Source organism: Neophocaena asiaeorientalis, unplaced genomic scaffold (genome assembly GCF_003031525.2).
Source record: "Neophocaena asiaeorientalis asiaeorientalis breed wild unplaced genomic scaffold, Neophocaena_asiaeorientalis_V1.1 scaffold59, whole genome shotgun sequence".
Lineage (NCBI taxonomy): Eukaryota > Metazoa > Chordata > Mammalia > Artiodactyla > Phocoenidae > Neophocaena > Neophocaena asiaeorientalis.
The window spans coordinates 15,940,338-15,964,347 of NW_020174268.1; the positions used below are offsets into that span (position 1 = coordinate 15,940,338).

At 38.9% G+C, this 24,010-nt stretch overlaps 1 protein-coding gene across 1 annotated transcript in view; it reads right to left on the reverse strand.

The window, feature by feature from the left end:
* RXFP2 (relaxin family peptide receptor 2) overlaps window positions 1-23,227 on the reverse strand; it is a 59,272-nt gene extending 36,045 nt beyond the window's left edge. The window contains exons 1-5 of the mRNA XM_024755493.1: window positions 23,191-23,227; window positions 7,752-7,898; window positions 5,323-5,400; window positions 1,805-1,910; window positions 926-997 (exon numbers count right to left, since the gene is read on the reverse strand). Of these exons, the coding sequence (XP_024611261.1) occupies window positions 926-997; window positions 1,805-1,910; window positions 5,323-5,400; window positions 7,752-7,898; window positions 23,191-23,203 (416 nt within the window). The 5' untranslated portion in view covers window positions 23,204-23,227. The remainder of the gene's footprint in view (window positions 1-925; window positions 998-1,804; window positions 1,911-5,322; window positions 5,401-7,751; window positions 7,899-23,190) is intronic.
* Between the last annotated feature and the right edge of the window lie 783 nt (window positions 23,228-24,010).

A 24,010-nucleotide genomic window follows, 5' to 3' on the forward strand; every position in this document is an offset into this window, starting at 1 on the left:
CCGTGCAGCATGTGGGATTTCAGTTCCCCGACCAGGGATCGAACCCATGCCCCCTGCAGTGGAAGTGTGAAGCCCTAACCACTGGACTGCCAGGGAATGCCCTAATTGCTTTATTTAAATAGGATGTATTCCATTCCACTAATTAGAATGTTATTATTCCCCATCCAAGGTAACCTCCCAGATACTTTAGTATGAATAATTTAGGAAGTTAATTAGTCATCATAAGGTTGATTGATGAGCAGGGAATCAAAGCAAAGACATTCTCCATCTTGATATGAACAGTGTCACAGTAAAGTTCATGGGAGTTATGGTGGAGATGCACAATCCATCCCTGCCCCCCAACAGAGACTATCTCTAGGGATTGTATCTCTCAGATTCTGGTTTTCTTTTTCTGATGATGCTGGAGGCATCCTGACACTTTGTTTCTCATGGCTGACCTTGTCCTATTTGTTATTTTCTTTCCTCAGATATGCTAATATCACCGATTTCACCAAGATCGTGTTTTTGCTCTTTTTGTCCTGGGAGACAGTCCATATCCTATCATTGTATGTTTTAAACGATGGTTCTTGTCTATGCTAACACTCTTCCAGGTTAAAAAGTGCATCTAGTGCCTCTGAATCGGCAATGTCATTTTCCAAATGATCTGGAGTAAAACCGTGGAATTATGTATTTTCTTACTGAGATGCTCAATCCAGTTTAACTCTCTACGGAAGGTTTAAGTAAAACCAGTTGTTATTTTAAATTATGAAATGGAAAGAAAGCATACTGTTCAATGCTTTATTGTCTAATCTTAATTACATTTAGAAAAATAACTTTAATGATAAAGGTAATCAACCTTATACTTCATTTTACTCTTAGATTAAAAACATCTTAAACAAAACATCCCATAGATTTTCCCATAAAAACACTATTAATAGTTACTTACATCTTTTTAAGTTCTGTGTATTTGATGAAAACTTTATCTGAAAGACTGTGAATACTGTTTTTCTTAAGAGACCTAAAATAACATGGAAAGAAAACGTTATTATGGATTTTATGACCAACCAAACTCTTCCCTAGAAGCTGCATGCTTGAGAATACTTGATGATGCTCCATACTACGTCACACACGTTTGAAAATGCCCATAATAAATAAGAACCTTCGTGTGAGAACGAAAAGTCCATAAAGCAAAATTAAAGCAGTTTGCAAATATCTGACAAGGTTAGCCAGTTAGTGCAATATAATAGACTGGAACATCTATGGTGATTTAACTTTTTCTTCTCTAGATAATTTAACAAAACACAACAAAAATCCTAACCAACTCATGCATGCCCAAATTATGATATGTCCGCAGGCAAATTCCTGAGGCTCTCAAAACTTTTATGCAGAGTTCAGAAAAACTTGCACAATTATGTCACAGCTAGCTTCGTGGATCTTTTATACCTTAAAGTCCTGGACAAATTACCACTATTTAAAATGAGATAGAATAAGTGAGTACCTTTCCTTTTTTTTTCAAATTTTTATTTTTACTTGTATAGTACTGGCATATTAGTAATAATACATGAATTGGAAATTGAAAATAACTCCAGGCCACAGATGTTTGTGAGCTAAACGATAACCTGGCAAATCAAACATACAGTGTTTAAAACATTTTTTCCCTGGAGAAGACGCAGGCAGAGTTCTCTGATGGCTGGTGGTTTTAAAGGGACTTTCTATGATTTTGCTAATATATAAGTAGCATAAAACAGAACAAAGAGAGGTTAGACTAGACTACACGGTTTTCATGTGACTTCAAGAGCAAACATCAGATTTGAACTTTACTCACAGTAATGTCACATTGCTGGAAACGGTTGGCACAGACTTCAAGCCAGCATTTATACATTCCAACTCAGTTCCTTTGCAGTCACAGCGTTGTGGGTACTGATTTAAAACTAGGGGGCAAAAAGAGTAACGATTCAATAGGAAAAAAAAACCCTCTTTAATTATGACTTTATTTCTAGTAACTGGCATTGTTCTTTTTCCATTGAATGTATAACATTCACATCTTGTTAAATGAACTTATTCTGGTCCATAATAAAAGCAAACAAGAATTTTCTCCTAGTCAAATATAGACTTGGCCCTGGTGGCGCAGTGGTTAAGAATCCGCCTGCCAATGCAGGGCACACAGGTTCGAGCCCTGGTCTGGGAAGATCCCACATGCTGCAGAGCAACTAAGCCCGTGCACCACAACTACTAAGCCTGCGCGTTAGAGCCCAGAAGCCACAACTAGTGAGCCTGCGTGCTGCACCTACTGAAGCCCGCGTGCCTAGAGCCCGTGCTCCGCAACAAGAGAAGCCACCGCAATGAGAAGCCCGTGCACTGCAACAGAGTAGCCCCTGCTTGCCACAACTAGAGAAAGCCCGTGCACAGCAGTGAAGACCCAATGCAGCCAAAAATAAATAAATAAATAAAGTATGAAAAACAAAACCAAAAACAAATATAGACTCATGTGGTATTCATCTCAGTTCTAGCTTCCAGTGGTCATTTCAGAGGCATTTAACAAGGGATTAGAAAGAAACCACAGGGATGTTTAAATAGCATAAAAGCATATGGTGAACAAGATTAAGTTCTTCTCAATGAAAAACATGAGTATGATTGAGTAAATCTTTAATGGGTGTAACTGAGTCAATTCCATTTAACTGAATGGCACAAAGAGTTTGCTCAGTAAATGCTTGTTGGTTAAAATTAAACTCAATTATTTTCCCCCTTTCAAACTTCTCTTAGAGCTGCGACAAGAGTGAGATGCAGGCTGGGCATGGCCATCACTGTGCCTTAGTGAAATCAACCAACCCAGACACCCTATCATTCCGGCTCTTAGCTTTTCATTACTATGAAGTTAACGTGGTAGGTAAAAGTTGTAGAGAAACTGTAAAGCAGAAAAAGACCAAAGATCCATCTATCTGAAGCATTCAGAAGGAAGAAAAACACTTTAGGATTTACCTTGAAGGAACTCACATAATTATTAATACAATGGCATATTACCATAATCAGTAAGATTTATCATATTAATAATATGTAAACACTATCACATAATTCTTTTATTTATATATTATGTAGTTATTAATTATGTTAATTGTTAAAATAATGGCATATGAGAAATCTGTGGAGAAACCAGGCCAAGTTGGTCCACAGAACAATGACTCGTGTGTGTGTGTGTGTGTGTGTGTGTGAGAGAGAGAGAGAGAGAGAGAGAGAGAGAGAGAGAGAGAGAGTTGGGGGATGATATTAATGGAGCATTTGATGTTGCCTCTGATCCTGTGGGTATTTTTTTTGAAGGAGCTAAAAGAAGTGAGAGTTATTTTCAAATGTTTATTATTTATTTAAGTCTGATTATAAGTTCTAATTGCTCTGCTTCTTTTAGATCACTTTTATTCAAACTTTATCTTTAAAATCAATTTCACCAAATTTTAGTAAATCCAACAAACTTTTATTGAGTGCCTCCCTAATCCAAAAGATGCATTCTAGTGTATAAGTGTTTAGAAAATATTCTGTGGTGTTCGTAGGCTTATGCTAATCATCTCAACTTCCTAAAGATAACTCCAGACTGTTTACTTCAATGTTTAATTGACATTGAAAATAGCGGTTACATTATTAGATTGAAAGCCTAGGACTGGAAGCTCTTATTTACCAATAAGAGAATTTCGTGTACTCCAAGCTGAGCCAGTTGACTAAACCAGAAATGTGAGTGTAACTCCCTCACCTGCAGGTCAGTCAAACCCCAACCTCTGGATTCTTCTTCTGAAGTGCCTCTTGAAGCTCTCTCTACCTCACTCTTCCCAGAGGTATTTTCTGGGCTCAGGTTCTTAGTATTAGTCTGGAGCATTGCAAGAAACATAATGTTCAGTGTCTCTTTCACCAAGCTTTCTCCTCAACCTCGGCAAAGTTGACATTGGGGTCAGGTCAGGATCATTCTCTGTCGTGAGGAGCTGTCCTGTGTACTGTAGGAGGTTCAGCAGCACCTTTGGCCTGCATCCGCTAGATGCCAGCAGTCACCCACCCCTCTCCGGCTGTGACGACCCAGAATGTCTCCAGACATTGCCAAACGTTCTCCAGGGGCAGAATTGTCTCAGGGTGAGAACAATGTTCTAATCCATTCTTTAAAATTCTGGTAGAAGAATCATTTTCACATACACTTCTTATCACTTCATCTTCCTCTTCACTAAATGGAAATAAGCTCACAACTTTGGTGGTTACACCTTGTGTACAGCAGTGATCTCCACAATGGCATGTGTGCAAGATGACCCATTGTGGTTCCGGACGAAAATGTTAGAATTTTCAGTTATATTTATTTTTAAGCTTTTTAGTTTACGCTTTTCAATTTCTAATTTTATGTATGATATATTTGTGTATAATAAAGTACATAATAAGTGGTAATTATAACCAGGTATTATAAAGTGCATAATATACTATAGTGTAGTATTTAATATATGGACTTTATATACATATATTATGTATACATACTAATGTATGCTTGTAATTGTATATACACCTACATAATTATATCTATGTATATACATATTATATGTAATATAGTAATATATTAACATATAATATAATCTGTGTATACAGAGAGATATAATTCTATCTCTGGGATAGAGGCTGGACTCCAAAGAGTGCACCCCAAACCCTTTGTGGGCTGGCTCCACCCTTCCAACGCAGGTACTAGAATGAATGTGAAGCAGGCTCTGACTGACCCCGCTGTTGTGCAGATCGTACTACCCTGCTCATCCTGTCACCTCTTCCCCTTCCCTCCATCCAAGCCCATCTCAATGTCACCTTGTCGGTGGATTTCTCCCCATCCCTGGCACAGCCATCATTCCTCCCAAAGGGCTTCCACATTCCCTTGTGCAAACATCCTTCCTTCAGTTTCGCACAAATATTGTACCATTCCTGCTTCTATAAGGGTCTGTCTTTCCTGCAACAGTGTGAGGTATTTGAGGACCGTAGTCATCCTTGCACTCTCAGTGCCTAACATAGGTCCTAGAAAGTAGTTGGTGCTTAATATCTTTATTAAAGAAAGTAAGCAAAGGGAGCAAGATCTTTATTATTTGTCACAAGTATTCAGTACCTATGTATTCTTGCACTCAGACTAATACACAGAATGAGCATGAGTGGAGCATGTCGTTTTCTTCTTTCTATCTTTTCAGTCCCAAGAGCAGATAACAGACCAGTTGACCACTGACATACATTGAACTGAAATTGAAATTCTAAAGGGAATTTATCACACTACCCATATAAATCCATGCCCCATAAGTAATGTTGCTCGCAAAGCTGAGGCTGAGTCTTCAAACCAATACCACTTACAGCACTCCTGTGTTAATGCCACATTATTAGCATCTCCATGGACTGTGCCAAACAGAGTCGCCCATCCACTAGTGTCTCCTGTGAAACACACGGCGATGAACATGTGTCAGTTATTCTAGAAATAAAATATCAAATTACAAAACAAAAGTATAAAAATTTGATCATGAAATCAATTTTAAAAATTTGTTTAAGTAATAGAAAGATAACAAGGGAGGGAAAGGTAGGCAAACATCTGGAGTCTTTTTCTGCAATTACAAGTAGTTTAAATGTGTGTATCATAAAATATATAATGAAAATAGATGATTATTTTCCATACATGTATCCATCTTGAAAAATATCACCTGTTTCTAATGCTGACATTTTAAATGTTTGATCTTAATTTTGAGGTCCTCAGAAGAAAATATAATCTGAAATTTATTTTGTCATATGCATACGTGTATGTAGATACATACTTGATATACGCAATGAGTTCTGACAAAGTTTATGGCACCTGACCTTTTTAATAAGGAAAAAACCAAGTTCCTTTTAATAAAGTCTGTCTAGTCCTGATGAGAAAAATATTTTCTCAACTTGTCAGATGATAAAATCTGCTTATTTGCCAAGTCTTCCGTTTTCTGCAATAAAATTGTATTCTTTTAAAAAAGAAGGCTTGATTTTTGAAGCATCATTACTTTAGCATAAGCTATTAAAGTGATAAAACACACAATATGATGTATGATACTGAAGTTCATACAAATAGAAAAGTAAATTTAAATAACTGCCCGCAGGTCCCTTTGATCTCTGAAAATTTTAGTTTATTTCTTGCTGATAACCTCAGTGGTTTTTAAAATTATTCTATTTGATGCCTTTACATGAACTATTTAATTTGCGTTCCTAACACCCTCATGAGGTAGCTAACATGCACGGTCTAAGATTTCCACTGAAGAGGAAAGGCCAAGAATTTGAGTGGCTTGCCATTGGCATCCGGAGAGCTGCCCCATCACGAGCACTGATTGTACTCTACTGTTCTAGGATCTGGTGACACTAAAACAAATGAGAACTCTCCTCAAGGAGTTTATGTCTAGTGAGAGAAGTACAGTGTGAAGACAAGGCAGTCCTTAGTACAGTCGTCCGGGTATACCAAGGGTGCTATGGCAACAGAGAGAAAGGGTGCTTGCCCTAGACCTGGGGTGGAGCTTCAGGGTGGGGAGGCATGGCTGGGAAAGCCAAGCTTCTCAGGGGAGGAGGGGACACCTAAACTGCACCCTACAGGCTGAGTAGGAGTGATTCACAGGTGGTGACGGCAGCGGTGCTGGGGCAGGAGAGCAGATTCTACTGGCATTGCACACCGGCATTCCTGGACTTTGCCATCGCCTCTGATTGCTAGCTGGGCAGTGCCAAGGAGTGGCAGTTCTGTGTGGTATAAATCACACAGGATTCATTCAGATTCAGGAGACCTGGGTTCTACCGTATACTCTGTGACTAACTAGACATGTCAACCTCTCTTGGCTTCAGTTTCTTCGAGAGAAAAATACACGGGTTAGATTAGATGACATGTACAGTTCTGATATACAGACCTAAAATGGCCTATAAGACCTTTCGTGATCTGACCCCTGTAACCTCTTCTTTATCCTTGTTCACTCCGCCCAAGCCAATCGGGCTTTTCCTTCCCACAAACACATTGTCTTGTTTCATTCAGCCTCAGGGCCTTTGCATTTGCTGTCTCCTTTGCCTGGAACTTTGCCAGAATATTTCATGGTTTCTTTCTTCTTTTCATTTCATTCTCAATTCAAATGTCATCATCTCAGAGAGGGTTTTTCTGGCTATATCTTTAAAGTAGCCTTTCCCCCAACTCACTTTCTATCCCATTATCCTGTTCTATAGACTTCATGGCACTTATCGCTCTCTGAAATTATTTAATTTGTTTACGTACAAGTTTACTGTCCTGCTTCTTCACATGGTCCCTGTGAACTGCATAAGGGCAGGCTTATGAGGCTCCCTTGAGCCTGCTGAGTCCTGGTGACTTGGAGAGCTCACAAGGGGCACTGGATATAGGTCTACTGAATAACTTAATTCTCTAGGCAGGCCCATTTGCACTTTAAGGATATTCCTGAAGCTGAACCAAATTACCAAGCCATAGGGAAGTGGTCACAGTAAGCCGTTTAAAATTAACATATGGGTATCCAAGTAGAACTTTAAATAATTTTATTTTTTCATCAAATACAACTTTTTGTAATACTGTACTTCTGATTTAAGCAACCTCAATATATGAAAATTCTGGTAATTATCACAAATCCATCGGGAAGCAATTAGTTGTGTCCCAATAGCATTCCCTATAGAGTACCAAATCCCTTTTTCCCCTTTTTCATCACCATTAGCATCTGATCCACCCACAGTTTTGGGCGGTTCACAAGGGGTGGCGTCCGTATGGAGTTGAGCCCAGGACTCACCACAGTTCTCCTCATCAGCTCCGTTCCCGCAGTCGTCCACGCCGTCACAGTGAAAAGCACGGGGTAAGCACTGGGTCAGGTTCCCACAGGGAAAGTACCCTTTTGGGCACAAAGGAGTGATTGTACTTCCTTCGGTCAGTGCAAAATCTATGAGAAAGAGGGGACAGAAGTCTTACGTAATGAGAAGAACTTGTTAACATGGCCAAGCTCTTTTTGAATTATTCCATTTAATTTTCACAAAATGCTATGAGTTGAGTTTGTCTGGTGTTATTCTTAGTGTACAGTTTCTCTGAAAAAAATATAATGTTATAGTTTTAATTATAACATTTAAAATAATCACAATCATACCAAACACCAGCTATACCAAGAGTGGAATCAAGGCTCATTTTGAATTTGCTTCAGGAAGGCAACGGTAAAAAAAACCAAAGCAATTGTCCTACTTTTGTATGAAATTAAAGACCTGTTTAATTTTGGTTTCCACTCCTGGAAACCAAAAGGTAAAACTATGAGCTAACAGGACCAAATAGGTGGATTTATTTATCTATTAATCCTTTATAAGGAAGATTTGAGGTGACATAATGAAAATACACATGCAAAAGGAGAGTTTAGGTGTGCATGACAGTGAAATCCAGAACCGCATTGGAACAAGGAGAGATAATACTGAGTAATAACATCGAACACTCATTGGGCTTATCGTGTGCCAGGTAGTTTGCACAGTGGTTAATCTCAGTTATTCCTTCAACAAGTCTATGTGTGGGTGATAGTATCCTTCCTATTTCAGGGTTAGGGAAGTAGAATGCAAAATCACACAGGTAGATTTGATCATCCCTCTGACCCCAGAGGCCCATTTTTAACCGTCTTGCTAGGGGTAATCAGGAACCTGAACTTCAAGGAGCATAAGTCCTCTATGAGGGTGAATTTAAAAGTCTTCTTGTGCTGGGAATGTAAGAGAAGATGAATGAGAGTTGAACAACTGCTGGGTTGAATGAGAAAGCACAGGAAGGAAATATAATTAACATTTACAAAGTTACTATAACTGTGGATAGGATGACCAAAGGAATTCCAGAAGTTTAGATGCAAGAGACACTCTTTTAATTTTGAAAGAGTACTTTCCAGAAAATAAACAGATGTGTTTTTTTCGTAAATACTTTAGTAAAAATTTACAAGTCATGTTATTTTTTTTTTTAAAGGGAGTATGGGTTGGACAGAAATAGGCGAGGGAGATTAAGAGGTACAAACTCCCAGCTGCAAAATGAATGAGTCAAGGGTATAAAATGTGAGTGTGGGGGTGGGGGGAAAGGAGTGCAAGGTGAAACTTCACAGAAACAGATTTAAGGAGAATGCAGACTTAGGCAGAGTAGTGCAGTAGTCTGCTTACCCGGATTGAAGGGAACAAGGGCTGTTGGCAAAGTTTTCCTGACCACACCACTGAAGGTTGGCGTCATGGCCAGGGATTTTCTTGGGCTGGGGGTACGGGGCTTTTTAATACTGCAGAGAACTAGAGAACCAACCTTCGTGGAGCATCTTCTACTGTGTGCTGGGTGTTTCCTAATTATTTCACGTAATCCTAACAGCAACTTTGTGTTGTTGGTATTATTATCTCCAAGTAAAGATGAGGAATGAAGGCACTTCTACTCTGGTTCTTGGGAAAACACCCTGGCGAGGTCTGGGCGCTCCAAGCAAATGCTGCCTTGCATGGAGGTGTTCTCCCACCAGACGGATCACCAGGCTCTCCTAAAGTCGGTGAAGGCTGCTGGCCTTCCTTGTGCTACAGGCACTAAAGCTATGTCTGAGTTACGGTGCATTGTCAAGCTTTTAGTGATATTGTTAGAGAGGATGAGTAGATTATTTGAGTTTTTGAGCTTTAGTCCTTTAGTCATGGTGACCCTCAAGACCCAGCAAACACATAAAGGAGCAGCATCTGGCCCTTTCCTGGGCACAGGCAGATGAAGCAGTGTCCATCCTCCCACGGAAGCTGCTGCTGCTGCATCCACTAGGCCTGCCCTGAGTGGCGAGTGTGGCCCTCAGATTCTTTTCTACCCACTGGATTTTTGTTTTTACAAAAGCAAGAACCATTTTCTCTGCTTCTGCTGCAGTGGTCGATGAATGATTTAGTATGAGCAACTGGGCATAAGACCAGTCAGGTCTGACTATTTTAGGAAAACTCTCTGCTGTGTGGCTCTGGGGTTTGGCTTGTTAAGCCTATTCACACAGGGAGAGGGATGCTGAGTCACAGATTTTAAAATCTCTTAACTTCTTTCTTATAACGATTTCTACAGAGGGCAGATTTATAAAAACTAGCTGTCCTCCTGTGTTTGGAACATGAATAAGGGTCAATATTTCTTAGTGTAGAGCAGCTTTAGAATTGTTTAAAATAGTAACTCACAGTTAGAAATAAGTTTGGTATCACATCACAGTCTGGCAGACAAACTCACACACACATACACACACACAGAAAGCAAAATTTCTTGAAATATTATTTACCTTTTACTGCAGTGGATGAACTCTGATCATTGCTATTCTATCTTATTCAGTTGAAAAGGCATCAAAAGGTTGATCTCACGGGCCACTAATGGCACGGGACCCACTATTTTAAAATATTCATTAGTAATGAAGTCCTCTGGAGACCATCAGACCCAGATTATAACCCTCTCTGCCACTCCCAAGCTGTGTGACTCCGAGCAAGCTGCTTAACCTCTTTAAACTTTAGTTTTCTCATATTTAAAATAGGGGTAATGATAATATCCCAGGAACCAGACAAGTTAGTGCTTGTGAAGTGCTGAAGAGTGCTTGGCCCCCGGTAGACCCTTGGTTAACGTTGGCATACAGGCAATTTCAATGCAAAGTGAAAAATTAGGACTTTAATGGAAGGTTGCCATGCCTTAGAATTGCACGATCTTTTTATATGACTTCTATGAAAGAAATAATAGGACTATAGTAAAGTTTCTCCAACTTCTTCATGTTATTCTATTTTAAAAGCCATGTGACATATATGCTTTCTATTTTAAGCAGCCTCAAATCTCTTTTGAAAGCTGAAGGGGGGTTGTAAATGATTAAGCAACAAAAATGTCCTTACAACTTCCTAATAATATTTTTTAATCGATCTAGAAGAGGTGATTAAGCATTTGATTAAAGACAATTTTGAAACAGAAAACTGAGGCTGTGTGAGATATTCTGAAGGTGGAATATTGTCTTCCGTGACAGGGTTTTATCATGAAGATATCCTTGAATTCTCCGAGGGTTGGACTCAACTGAATGTGCATCCTCACAGATGCAGACTCATTCCGAGGGAGACGAACAATCAAGTGTCACAGACAAGAAGGATCAAGATTATTTCCTTTTCCCTGGGGAAATAATGGGTTTCACCTAGCAAGTATGGGTGAAGAAAGGGGAGGAGAAAGACTGACCATGTACAAACGGCACCTACCAACTGTATTTCTCAAAATTCTACATTTTCACCCCAGAATGGAACATTCCTGAAAATGACTCAAGGTATAAATTTTGTGTGGAAGGAAAATAAATAAATAGAATCTATTCCCTACCTACCCCCTGCCTTCTGTATCCTAAATCCCAGTTGTCTAACCTAGTGCCTCATACTTACTTGGTGCTCAATAAAATTTTTTTAATGAACAAATGAATTAATGGGTGATTTAGGAATAAAAGAACAGTTGAAGGAATAGCCCCTTTAAAAATGCAGAATTGCCATAGGTGCAGGGTAATGTTTTTATTTTGATGAGAAAGTATTTTTTTAGTCTTCAAGGTATTTATCGTTCGGTTATTATACAATTTAGAAAATGATTAAGAATCCCTGCTGGGCTTCCCCGGTGGCACAGTGCTTGGGAGTCCGCCTGCCGATGCAGGGGACACGGGTTTGTGCCCCGGTCCGGGAAGATCCCACATGCCGCGGAGCAGCTGGGCCCGTGAGCCATGGCCGCTGGGCCTGCGCGTCCGGAGCCTGTGCTCCGCAAATATTTGGCACATACTGAAAAAGAATCAATACCCATCTGTAGACAGCATATTATGCTGTCTATTCCTCCTGCCATCTGTGGAAGTGGAGATAGTTTTACTGAAACTCGGGGATTATAAAAACGGAGGATGCCTACATACAAGCTGTGTCAGTAGTTTCTGCAGCAGTTTCTATGGGACCTGTGTCAAACACACAGCTGAGAGGAGGTTTGAACATATGAAAGAACGTTTCTCCATAATGGTCTTTCTCATCTCTCTTCTGGTCAATGTTCTGGACATATCTGTGCAAAGGGATTCTAAAATGACTCCTTGATAGCTTTTGGAAACCAACTGACTGCTACCTAAGGACATACTTTGTTGCCCAGAAACCCCTTCCTTGTTGGGAAACTACCGGTGAGAATGATCTTATAGGTGCTCAGTTTGAGAATCGACGGAGGTGATCAAGACCCTCTCTGCTTTCTCCAATTCTCCGCCAATGCTTGTCCTGCATGAAGCTGAAGAAAGCCTTTATCGTCTCAGCCTAGTTTTCTGGCTGAGACTCTCTCCACAGCCCCGCCAGGGATGAAGGTCCCACCACCCCCAGGGAGCCCAGAGGAACCTGGCCAGTGAGAACATTTCCCAGCGTGCACTGCTCCTAGTGGAGTTTAATCCAGTTCGGATGCAGGGGAGCCTCTGCCATTTACTCTAAAGAGCCAGTTACTGCAGCACAGGAAGAAACATTCATTTAACATCTAGGAAATTTTAGCTGAGTGCGTACTACGTGCTACCTCAACAAGGCAGACAACGTCCATTCCCACCTGGAGCTCAGGTGGCAGGATCTCCAAGAGGAGCAGCGTGCTACTCAGTGAAGCAAAGGTGAACCAGTTCATTCACTGAGTCCACCTACTGGACGCCCCCCTCCTTCTGGGAAGAGTCTGAGCACCACTAAAACCTCACCTTTCTAGGGCACCGAATTTATTATTTGTTTGAAGGAAACTAGTAAAGTCTGCTTTAAAAAGTGGTTATGTTGAAGGGCTTCCCGGATGGTGCAGTGGTTGAGTCCGCCTGCTGATGCAGGGGACACGGGTTCGTGCCCCGGTCTGGGAAGATCCCACATGCCGCAGAGCGGCTGGGCCCGCGAGCCATGGCCGCTGAGCCTGCGTGTCCAGAGCCTGTGCTCCGCAACGGGAAAAGTGGTTATGTTAAGGTGAGTGGAGAGAAATTACCCTCTTGGTGGTTGTTTTTTGAAGTTAGAAATCTTGTCCCTTTATGCTACTGTTCAGTCCTCCCAGCTTTGACAATATTGTGTGGCCATATCAGTCAGTATGTGTAGAATTCAGATCTAGTTGCATGCACACATTTACCCCAACTTCTTCCCATTTCAAAGATTCCTACCTTAACTGAGTTTCTCTAAGCCCCTATTTTCTGTAGTGTTCTTCTGAGACAAACCCACCACCTCTGACTGGTGAATGACCTTCAGGATCCTACTCACAGATTTTCTGCAGAAACCATCACCCCATCTCCCTCTTCAGACTATTGCCCAATGTTTGGACAGATTTGGGGAAATGATGCTTAACTATGTGGGACAGAGTATAGCTTCAATACGTGTTGATTTAAATAGGAGAAAACCAGAATTTTAAATTGCCAACATCATGCTCACCAGGGATGGATTTCCATCCTATGTCCCCCTTGGCTGGGTGCTTTTATGTGGGTCACAAACCGAACACCATGGTTCTTGGTGGGGTCTAAGGTATACGCAGGCACAAGAAGGATTTCTCTTCCCCAAACATCTCTTCTACTGACCAGTAAACTGCTTAAGCTTCATTTTAAGGGATGCATTCTTTTAGGTTCATATCTTGTTTTTTAGTATTTAAATTCTTATCTTGTTCTGCATGAGTTTGAGAGACTGGCTTCTTCCTAAAATCTGCCTGTGTACAATGAACTCAGAGAATGAACACTGTGGTGGATCAAGGGAAGAAGAACATGGAAAGGGTGATTATGAAAGAGACAGGGTGACACCTGACAGAAACTGGGCAAGGGAAATGTGCAGAGGAGAGAAGATGATAGCTTTTTCCCTTCATGGCTGTCTCTTCCAATTCCTCTCTGAGTGGTTGACTGCTCTGTCTCTAGGGACTTTCACCGGCTGTTCTTCTTGGTGGTAATTCTCTCAAATTCTAGTCAAATCAACTTACATATTTACCTGTATCCTAGGCTGCTGCATATGACTGGGCAGGATGTACCTCGCACAAGTACGGGGCACGTTCACACAGCTGCTAGTGTTGAGCTGTGTAGAAGCCACACAGTACAAGGCTGAGGCCCTGGATGCTTCTCTTATGATGCACAAAGGTTGATGGGCTCCCTTCCTGCCCATGGGAAAGCCTCGCATCTGTGTTCTATATTCCACTCCATCTCCTCTTCTCAGAATCTCTCTCCATTATCTCCTTTCTCTCCTGTATTTCCAATATTCCTGTCTTTCCACTGGTTTTTCTGTTCACACTAATCTTATTCAATCATCTCCCATCTTCAAAACAAACAAATCAATCAACCAACTAACCAGTCAAGCAAGCAAGCAACTAACCAACCAACTAACCAACCCAAATCCTATTCTAGTCACACTGGAACTGAGACACCCTTCTCTCTTCAAAGTTAAATTTCTCAGAAAGATCATACTAGCCACTGTTTCCACTTCCTCACCACCCTTTCTTCAGTTCACAGCATTCAGTCTTGGCCTTGCTGCTCCACTGAAATCCTTCCCACTGGAATCACTAATGTCCTCTTCGTTACTAACACCAGACATATTTTATAGTCTTCATTTTACCTAGTTCTCTGCAGCATGTGACACGGCCAACCACAGTCACCCGGTTGAAACCTTTTCTCCCTTGGCTTTGTGATGTCTCACTGCCCTGGTCTACTTCCTTCTTCTCCACACTCTCTAATGGCCCTGTCTCTATTCCCACCCATCTCCTTAATGCATTGGCTCTTTTTTTCTTTGTCAATATCCTGAATGTCACTGATATGCATTGGGTCAGAATCAAATCAATTAGAGAATTTAGAGGGACCTGCAAAGAGTTTCTAGTATTTTAGTTTGTCAAACAAGAACATTAAAAAAACCTAAATTACCACCATTATAATAATGATTATAAGAAAAACGGTATTTTATTGCTAAAAATTTGAGAGAATATATGCACAGAATAAAAGACAATCCTTTGAAAGGAATACATTTAGCTTTACAAAAAAGCGAACTTATTTTTGCTCACGGACTGGTGAAACTTTCATTCCTGACAGCAGTGGCCTGGAACACAGTGTCTGGAACTATGTGTGAGAAAACCAAATCTGGCAATGTTGACCAGAATTCTTCAGGGCAGTTAGCCCTCTGTTCTATAACTCACAAATAGTTTCTCCCAGTTTGTCACTTGTCTTTAACTTTGCTTACAACAGAGGCTCCAGAGAGGAAAGATCTGCCTGACTTTAAAATAACTATGCAAACTAAAAATAGAAAACATTCTATTTTTAGAATATTCTATATAAAATATTTAAATATTCTATAATAAAAGCCCCTAGCATATAATATACTTAATGGTAACTTTCTGAAGACGTTTAGTTTGAGGTTGGGATCAGGGCAGTGATGTCCATCATTACTACATCTTTTCAAGGCTGTCGTGGAGGACTTAGCAAATGTAGTGACGCAAGGCAAACAAATCAATCATATACAAGTTGCGAAAAATAAAACTGTCATTATTCATGAATGATATGAGTGTGAACATAAAAAATCCAAAATAATAAATTATTAGTGTTAGAGAGTTTGTCAAGGTTTCTGTAAAATCAATTTAATTTCTATATATCATCTACAAACAATTAGAAAGTGAAATGTTTAAAAAATACTTTTACTATAGCATCAACTGTGTCATATTTAGGAATACATCGAACAAAAGCCTGCAAGACATTTATGTAAAGTATATAAAATTACTGATAGACATTAAAGACCTAAATAAATGGAGTTAATGCTCTCAAACTGGGGAATCCCCTGGGGGTCCAATGGTAAAGAATCCGCCTTCCAATGCAGGGGACGCGGGTTTGATCCCTGGTCGGGGAACTAAGATCCCACATGCCGCCGGGGCAACTAAGCCCGCGTGCCACAACTACTGAGCTCGCGTGCCTCAATGAGACAGCCGTGTGCCGCAAACTACAGAGCCTATGTGCCCTGGAGCCCACGTGCTACGACTAGAGAGAAAATCTGCACGCCACAACTAGAGAGAAGCCCAAGTGCCACAACAAAGATCCCACGTGCTGCAACTAAGACCCGACACGGCCAAAAAAATAAAGAAAATAAATAAAAAATAAGTAAATATTTTTAAAAACAGCTTTATATATATATAATTGAAAAGCTGACATTAAAAAGAAAAAGACCTAAATAAATGGAGTTAATTCTTTTCTCAAATTGACCTATGGGTTCACAGCAATTCCAATAAGAATCCAGGAGTGTACATGTATATGTATGTGTGCGTAGAAACGGATAAGCTGTTTCTCCAAGGCATATGGTGACGATAAAGGACAGGAGGAGCTAGCTGTATCTTGAAGAAGGAACACAAGGTGAGAGAACTGTTTACCTGTATATCAGGACTTACGATAATGATACAATACTTCAGAAAGTTCAGAAAAATACAGATACACACAGACATTTGATTTAGGACCAAGTGGCCCTGCAGAGCAGTACTGGGGGTTAGTCACCTCTAAGTAGATTATGGATCTAAAGATTAAAGGTGAAACAACAGAGTTTCTGGAAGATAATATAGGAGAAAAGATTTATCACTTTAGGGTAGGATTTTAAGGGAAATAAAAAACAAAACAAAAAATGAAAGCATTAATCATAAAAGATAGCTAAATTAGACTATATGAAAATTCAGAACTTCTGTTAACCCCAAAATAAAAATAAAACAAAGTCACCATTAAGAATATGTAGAGGCTGGGCTTCCCTGGTGGCGCAGTGGTTGAGAGTCCGCCTGCTGATGCAGGGGACATGGGTTCGTGCCGGGAAGATCCCACATGCCGCAGAGCTGCTGGGCCCATGAGCCATAGCTGCTGAGCCTGGGCGTCCGGAGCCTGTGCTCCGCAACGGGAGAGGCCACAACCGTGAGAGGACCACGTACCGCAAAAAAAAAAAAAAAAGAAATGCATGCACATGTGCACCAAGAGACTCAGACAGACAGCAATATTCACAGAGACATTACTTATAATAGCCCCAAACTGGAAACAATACAAACGTCCTTGAAAAAAATAAGGTGGATAAAAATTGTGGTATATTTATCAATGGTATACTATATAGTATTGAAAATGAACAAAAAGTTATTCAAAGTGATTTCAGATCAAGCATAGCCAGTGAGCAGTTCTCCTTTACTTTTTTTTTTTTTAACATCTTTATTGGAGTATAATTGCTTTACAATGGTGTGTTAGTTTCTGCTTTATAACAAAGTGAATCAGCTATACATATACATATATCCCCATATCTCCTCCCTCTTGTATCTCCCTCCCACCCTCCCTACCTCACTCCTCTACGTGGACACAAAGCACCGAGCTGATCTCCCTGTGCTATGTGGCTGCTTCCCACTAGCTATCTATTTTACATTTGGTAGTGTATATATGTCCATGCCACTCTCTCACTTCGTCCCAGCATACCCTTCCCACTCCCTGTGTCCTCAAGTCCATTCTCTACATCTGTAAGCTTTTAAGTTTCATTAGGTCCCATTTGTTTGTTTTTGTTTTTATTTCCATTTCTCTAGGAGGTGGGTCAAAAAGGATCTTGCTGTGATTTATGTCATAGAGGGTTCTACCTATGTTTTCCTCTAAGAGTTTTATAGTGTCTGGCCTTACATTTAGGTCTTTAATCCATTTTGAGTTTATTTTTGTGTATGGTGTTAGGTAGTGTTCTAATTTCATTCTTTTACATGTAGCTGTCCAGTTTTCCCAGCACCACTTACTGAAGAGGCTGTCTTTTCTCCACTGTATATTCTTGCCTCCTTTGTCAAAAACAGGGTGACCATATGTGCATGGGTTTATCTCTGGGCTTTCTATCCTGTTCCATTGATTTATATTTCTGTTTTTGTGCCAGTACCATATTGTCTTGATTATGGTAGCTTTGTAATATAGTTTGAAGTCTGATTCCTCCAGCTCCGTTTTTCTTTCTCAAGATTGCTTTGGCTATTCAGGGTCTTTTGTGTTTCCATACAAATTGTGAAATTTTTTGTTCTAGTTCTGTGAAAAATGCTAGTGGTAGTTTGATAGGGATTGCATTGAATCTGTAGATTGCTTTGGGTAGTAGTCATTTTCACAATGTTGATTCTTCCAATCCAAGAACATGCTATATCTCTCCATCTGTTTGTATCATCTTTAATTTCTTGTGTACTCAGCAAAACCATTGTGTCGTTGGTTTACTAATTTCTTATTTCTTAAGGAGGGAGTGGTAATTAGCAACAAGACTACTTTATAGCTAAACTTGTGTATTAATTATACTTTTTTGAATTTTACTGTCTACTGAGTCAGTATATTGATCATTAGATCAGCTATTCCCTTGCTGAATACTTAATTTGTCCTTATAACCCCCAAAATTGAAAAAAGAAGACTTTTCAGGTAGTATTAACATGTCAAATAATCCAAGTGAATCCAATTAACAATCCTGGTACGCACAAAGAGTATAACAAGGAATTAGCATCCCTTACAGAAAAAAAAGCCTACTCATATTTTGATGTGCTAAGTGCAATTACCAGTGTTTCCAGAGGTGTGACCTATGGGGCAGGTTCATCAGACCACCTAGAATGCTTCTTAAATGTACAGAGTCCCACACCCCACCCTAGACTTATCAGATCTATGGGGGGGGGGGGGCTAGAGTCCTAGAATCTATTTCTTTACCATTATCACAAGTGATTCTTAGCAATTCAATAATTGCACCTATGTTTGGCTATGGCTGAGAGGTTCTCTGGTATGCTGAAGGTCAAAGGCTTCAGAGGATCAGGGCTGTGGCTTGAACACAGGTTGGCTCACCCCTAAATCTAGCATCCTTGCCACTCTGCTGCCTCTCCTATCCTAACCCCTTCATGATTTCAAATCTCTGGTGTGTATGCCCTTTCATGTCCAGTCTCTGATTAAGCAAAATCTGAAGAATTAAAAACTACCTTCTTTTCTGAGCTTTGGGTCAAAGATGATCTATTGTGAGCAAATCCTAAATATGCTTCCCACAACATTTACTTTTCCAAAGATAGAGAAGACTGTTACTATGTTTTTTCACTGAAATACTCAGTTTATTGAAGAGAGAATCTCCACAGAACGTGAACAGAGAAAAAGCTGCTGTTGTGAGAGAAGCTAAGCCCACTTGGTTGACAGGAGCCTAGATTGGATGAGCAGTTAGATCTGGCTCCCATGCCTGTTTGAGAAATTGGCTGAATGCAGCCTGACCGGCAGAGGCTGGGACCTACATGAAGCTACCTGCTGGGACAGAGCCCCTAACAATGCATGGGGGATGAAATGCCTCTGCTGACCACCTGAGGTTGTGATTTGAATATTGTCCCTTGCCCATGGCCAGTAGGGAAAGCAGTGGTGCTATCTCTGCAAACTGAGCATGAGATTTGGAACTGGATCACCCACAAGGTAAAATCCCTGAGATACTCATAAACTATGGCTCAGAACTGAACACTCCAGTGGACTCTGTTGAGGCAATTTGGAGACCACTCATAGGGAGACATGTGCAGGAGAAAAATCCCTCCAACTTCATGAAAATATCCAGGCCTCCAAAAAAGAAAGAATTCATACCTGGGGAACTGGGAGATAACATTATCTTCCCCTTATCAAACATATCCTATTAACACAGAACTTCCCTGGGCAAAAAAAAAGTGATATACCACTGATGAGAACAATATTTATTGCAACCTTAGTTTTTTTCTATACACACACAACATCTAGAATTACAGGGATGAAGAATTGATGCATGTGAACAAAGCACTTAAAAATGTTTCCTCTAATTCCACTATGATTTCTTTTTAATTAATTAATTAATTTTTGGCTGCATTGGATCTTCATTGCTGTGCATGTGCTTTTTCTAGTTGTGGCGAGCAGGGGCCACCCCTCGTTGCAGTGCACGGGCTTCTTATTGCAGTGGCTTCTCCCATTGCGGAGCATGGGCTCTAGGTGCACAGGGTTCAGTAGTTGTGGTGCGTGGGCTCAGTACTTGTGGCACACGGGCTCTAGAGCGTAGGCTCAGGAGTTGTGCCGCACGGGCTTAGTTGCTCTGTGGCATGTGGGCTCTTCCCCAAACATGGCTCGAACACGTGTCCTCCGCACTGGCAGGCGGACTCTCAACACTGCGCCACCAGGGAAGCCCTCCACTATGATTTCTTATATAAACCAAGCACATTCATCTTGCCTGATGAAGGGTAAGTTACATTTTTACCAAACAAGGAAACCAAGCTGTTTTGGGTTCTCAAACATATATATACTCCTAAAAAGTCTGTGCATTTATCATCATATAACTATGTATACAAAAACTATTCTTAGTTAATTGAATTTTATTCAAGCCACAATTTCTTAGGACGAATGTGCCATTTTTCAACGTCAGCTTATTTGAAGCAACATCCCCATTTTCGTCTTTAAAATTCAGGTGACAGCCAATTTTGTCACTTCAAGTGAGAGTCCTTAAAAATCTTTTATTGCATCTGGTCACATTCATTCACAGTAAGATGAACAAATGAATAAACATCTGTTGTGAGGTGTATTTAGTTAGTGCCTTTAGAGATAACTTATCTCAAATGGCCTTAACTTCTGGGTTTCTGATATTTTTCCTCTTCCCTCACAGCAGGCTCCATTCAGCCCTGAAGCAGGTGAGTTTCTTTTTCATTAGTGGTGCTGCTTTGGCCTCTCAGTATGACTGTCCTGCAATATAATTGATTTTCACAGCTATCGGCAGCATGGATATAATTGTGTGAAATTAAAATTTAGTTCAAAAACGTTTTCTTAAGTCACAGCATCCAAGTCGAACTGACATTACTGAGAAAGGACCAAGATGCGATTTGAACTAGTCCATTAGGGGGCAGTCAAATACTGTTCATGTCCAAATGCTGCTCTAGCCCTGCTTTTGATGACTACCTTTTTCAAGGTTAGCAAATTATTTGAATAAGTAGCAACTGGTAGTTATCCAGTAGCATTCTCAATACTTCATGCTTTCAGTTTCCCATATAAGCCCATGTTTTTTGGTTTGCAATATTGTTCATAATTAGTCCATAAAAAACTTTTTTTTGGAGGGAGTTTGAAGCTGGTTAACAAGGATACCCAGTGAATAAGTGGATGATAAAATACATGGAAAAAGTGATAATAAGACATGTTATCTTTACTTATCAATTAATGTCTATAGCTTAAGATGGTTGTATCATTTATCCATTAGGCATGCAAGGGTGATCATGGCCAGAAGAGAAAAGACAATCATATAATTGTTAACTTTTCCCTCTGTTTAGATCTGGTCTAAGAATCTATCACAAATATTCATTTAAATTTAAAAAGCAATTTTTACTCTTACATAATTCTAAATGACTTTTCTTTGTTTATGATAAAGAGCCTTACTGCTTTAACTGTATAATTTTAACTGCTTTAACTAATTTAATTTTATTGTGAAAAAGAAAAAAATTTTGTTAATATATATAGCAAATTATTATTTTTATAAGTAGGAATAAGATATCAAAGCATTGGTTAACATATCTAACTTTGAAAATAAATGATTTTAAATATAAATTATCAATTGAAAATAATATAAAATTAGAAAGTAAAAATTTCCAGGGAATTACAATCAAATATCAGATTGATACTATGGATTTTAAATATGACATTTACTTAGAAATAAAAAAAAATCATGTTTAAAATTTCTTTCCTTCTTTTTTTTTTTTTTTTTTTTTTTTCGTATCGTCTTTTTCTTGTTGTTTTTTTTCTGTTTTTTTTTTTTAAGCTGCTCCGCGGCATGTGGGATCTTCCCACCAGGGAAGCCCTCTTTTCTTCTTTTTTTTAAAGAACACCATTACTTTGTGGTAAATCTTGAAACATTATTTTAGTAATAGATATTTTTCTTCTCATAAAGATTTTGTTTTTCTAAGGCAAATCAATTAGATGCATCACCATAAGCAAAAGTAGTTAAAACTGGTTAACTATAGTTACAGTCTTGTACATCAAAGAATTTTTTAAGGGCATAGATAACCTCTATGAAATGTGTTGAATCCAAGAACCTATTTTGTAACTGTCTATCCTTAAAAATCATAAAGAAGTGAATATTATAAATGTGCATAGGGCACTAACTTCTGAGGGAAGAAGACCTTATATCAAGAGTAGACTGCTTTCTACAACTGTATTACCTGCAAAATGAGTTCATAGATTGTTTCTCCTTAGATAACACTTAAGTTTTCATGTAAGAAAGATTAAAATATAAGACAAAAATCATGTTACATGTATTAAAATATTTTAAAATAATTTGCAACAAAGTTTTAGTATTTCAAATTCAAACAAATTTAAATATTAAAAAATCTTTTATCTGTTAGAAGTTCTTAAATCACTGCTCATAAATACTGCATTTTATTTCAATATTTAAAATATTCAGCTGACTTCATTTAATAAAATTAAACATTTTAAAAACCTAAAATGAATTTCTCAGAAAAGAAAAATAATTTTGAATTCTAACTTTAGTCTCAGAGGTTTATCAAAAGTCTTTAAGCAAGACTATGAATTTAAATACATTTTAAAATAATAATAATAAACCCAACATGCCTTGGGTATGATGAATAGATTATTTACAAGTGGACACGCTCATAACAAAACAAGTCTATATTTTTCTTTAAAACCAGGGGAAGATTAAATTTTATTTTATTTTTTCAGCTTTACAATAAAAATACTGCCAACTTGAAAATGAGCAGTTTGGCTAAAATGAAAAGTTTAAAAATAAAAAACAGAAAATAGAATTATCTGAATAGGTAACTTTTGTCCATTTTTAATTATTTTATTTTACATAGGTTTGCTCTTAGGGAGAGATACTGATTTTTAGATTTGCCTTCGGCTTTGCAGTTCCCAGTTTAACTATATTAACAATGAAACATAGCAACTAACAATTATATAAAATTTATGAACAGATTTCAACAGGTTGAAATTTCATAAGGCAAAATTTTAAGTTATTAATTGTCATACATTTTTTCAAATACTAAAAAAAGTTTCTTCATTATAACTGATTTCTTCAACATTGTTTTTTAAAGCTAATCTTATTACAATTTTAACAACATTTAAAGGCAGGTTTCCATGAAAAATTTGTTGCATCTAGAAATTGCTAGGATGGGACTATAGGCAACTAGTGATAATGACAATGCAAACTGGATGTCTATCAAACATTGCAATGAGTGTATTAAAAATATGATAGAACCAAATAGAAGTATTCTGTCCTTTTGGAATTGCACTCATTCAAGCAAGAAAGCAGTAACCTTACCTTTGACATCCATCAGAACGATGAAATGAAGTAGAAGGAACATTGCAATCAATCTGCGGCTGAAGAGACGCTTAATACCAGAAAAATAACAACGGGTTCACAGCAATTGAGTTATTAGATGTATGCTCCTTAACCTCAGAAGGAGCTTTGATATAGTAACTTCAGTGCCTCCCCCGTGTCTGAGCATGCTCAACAGCTAGAACTTTACTGGCACGAGAGGAGACGGTCTTTGTCACTGTGCAGCCTATCTTTTTCATTCTTTCTTTTTTGGTTTCATTTTATTTTAAATCTACAGTTGTATTCTGGGTCATTAATTTATTATAGTATGCACAGAGAGACATATATAAGACTCTGGTATTATTAGATAAGAAACATTTTTTAAAATCACTCTAAAAATATGTTCCCCTTAGAGCATGTAGTATAATTTGCTCTTAATTTAAATCCAAACATATACAGAAATTCTCAAATAGAAAGGGATATAGATTTACACTGAAAAGGTGACGAAACTTTTTGCAAGTGTATTTTTCATGCAATAAAAAAGTGACAAAAAAACTACTCACTGGCAAATACGTGAAGAACTCCTACTTCCATTCAAATGCACTTAAATGCTTTCAAATGACATACAGAAAGTAATAACTAAAATATACGGCCCTGTGTTTATTAGTTACTTATTGTAAGACATTCACACAATTTTTTTTTTTTTTTTTGTGGTACGCAAGCCTCTCACTGTTGTGGCCTCTCCCGTTGCAGAGCACAGGCTCCGGACGCACAGGCTCAGCGGCCATGGCTCACGGGCCCAGCGGCTCAGTGGCACGTGGGA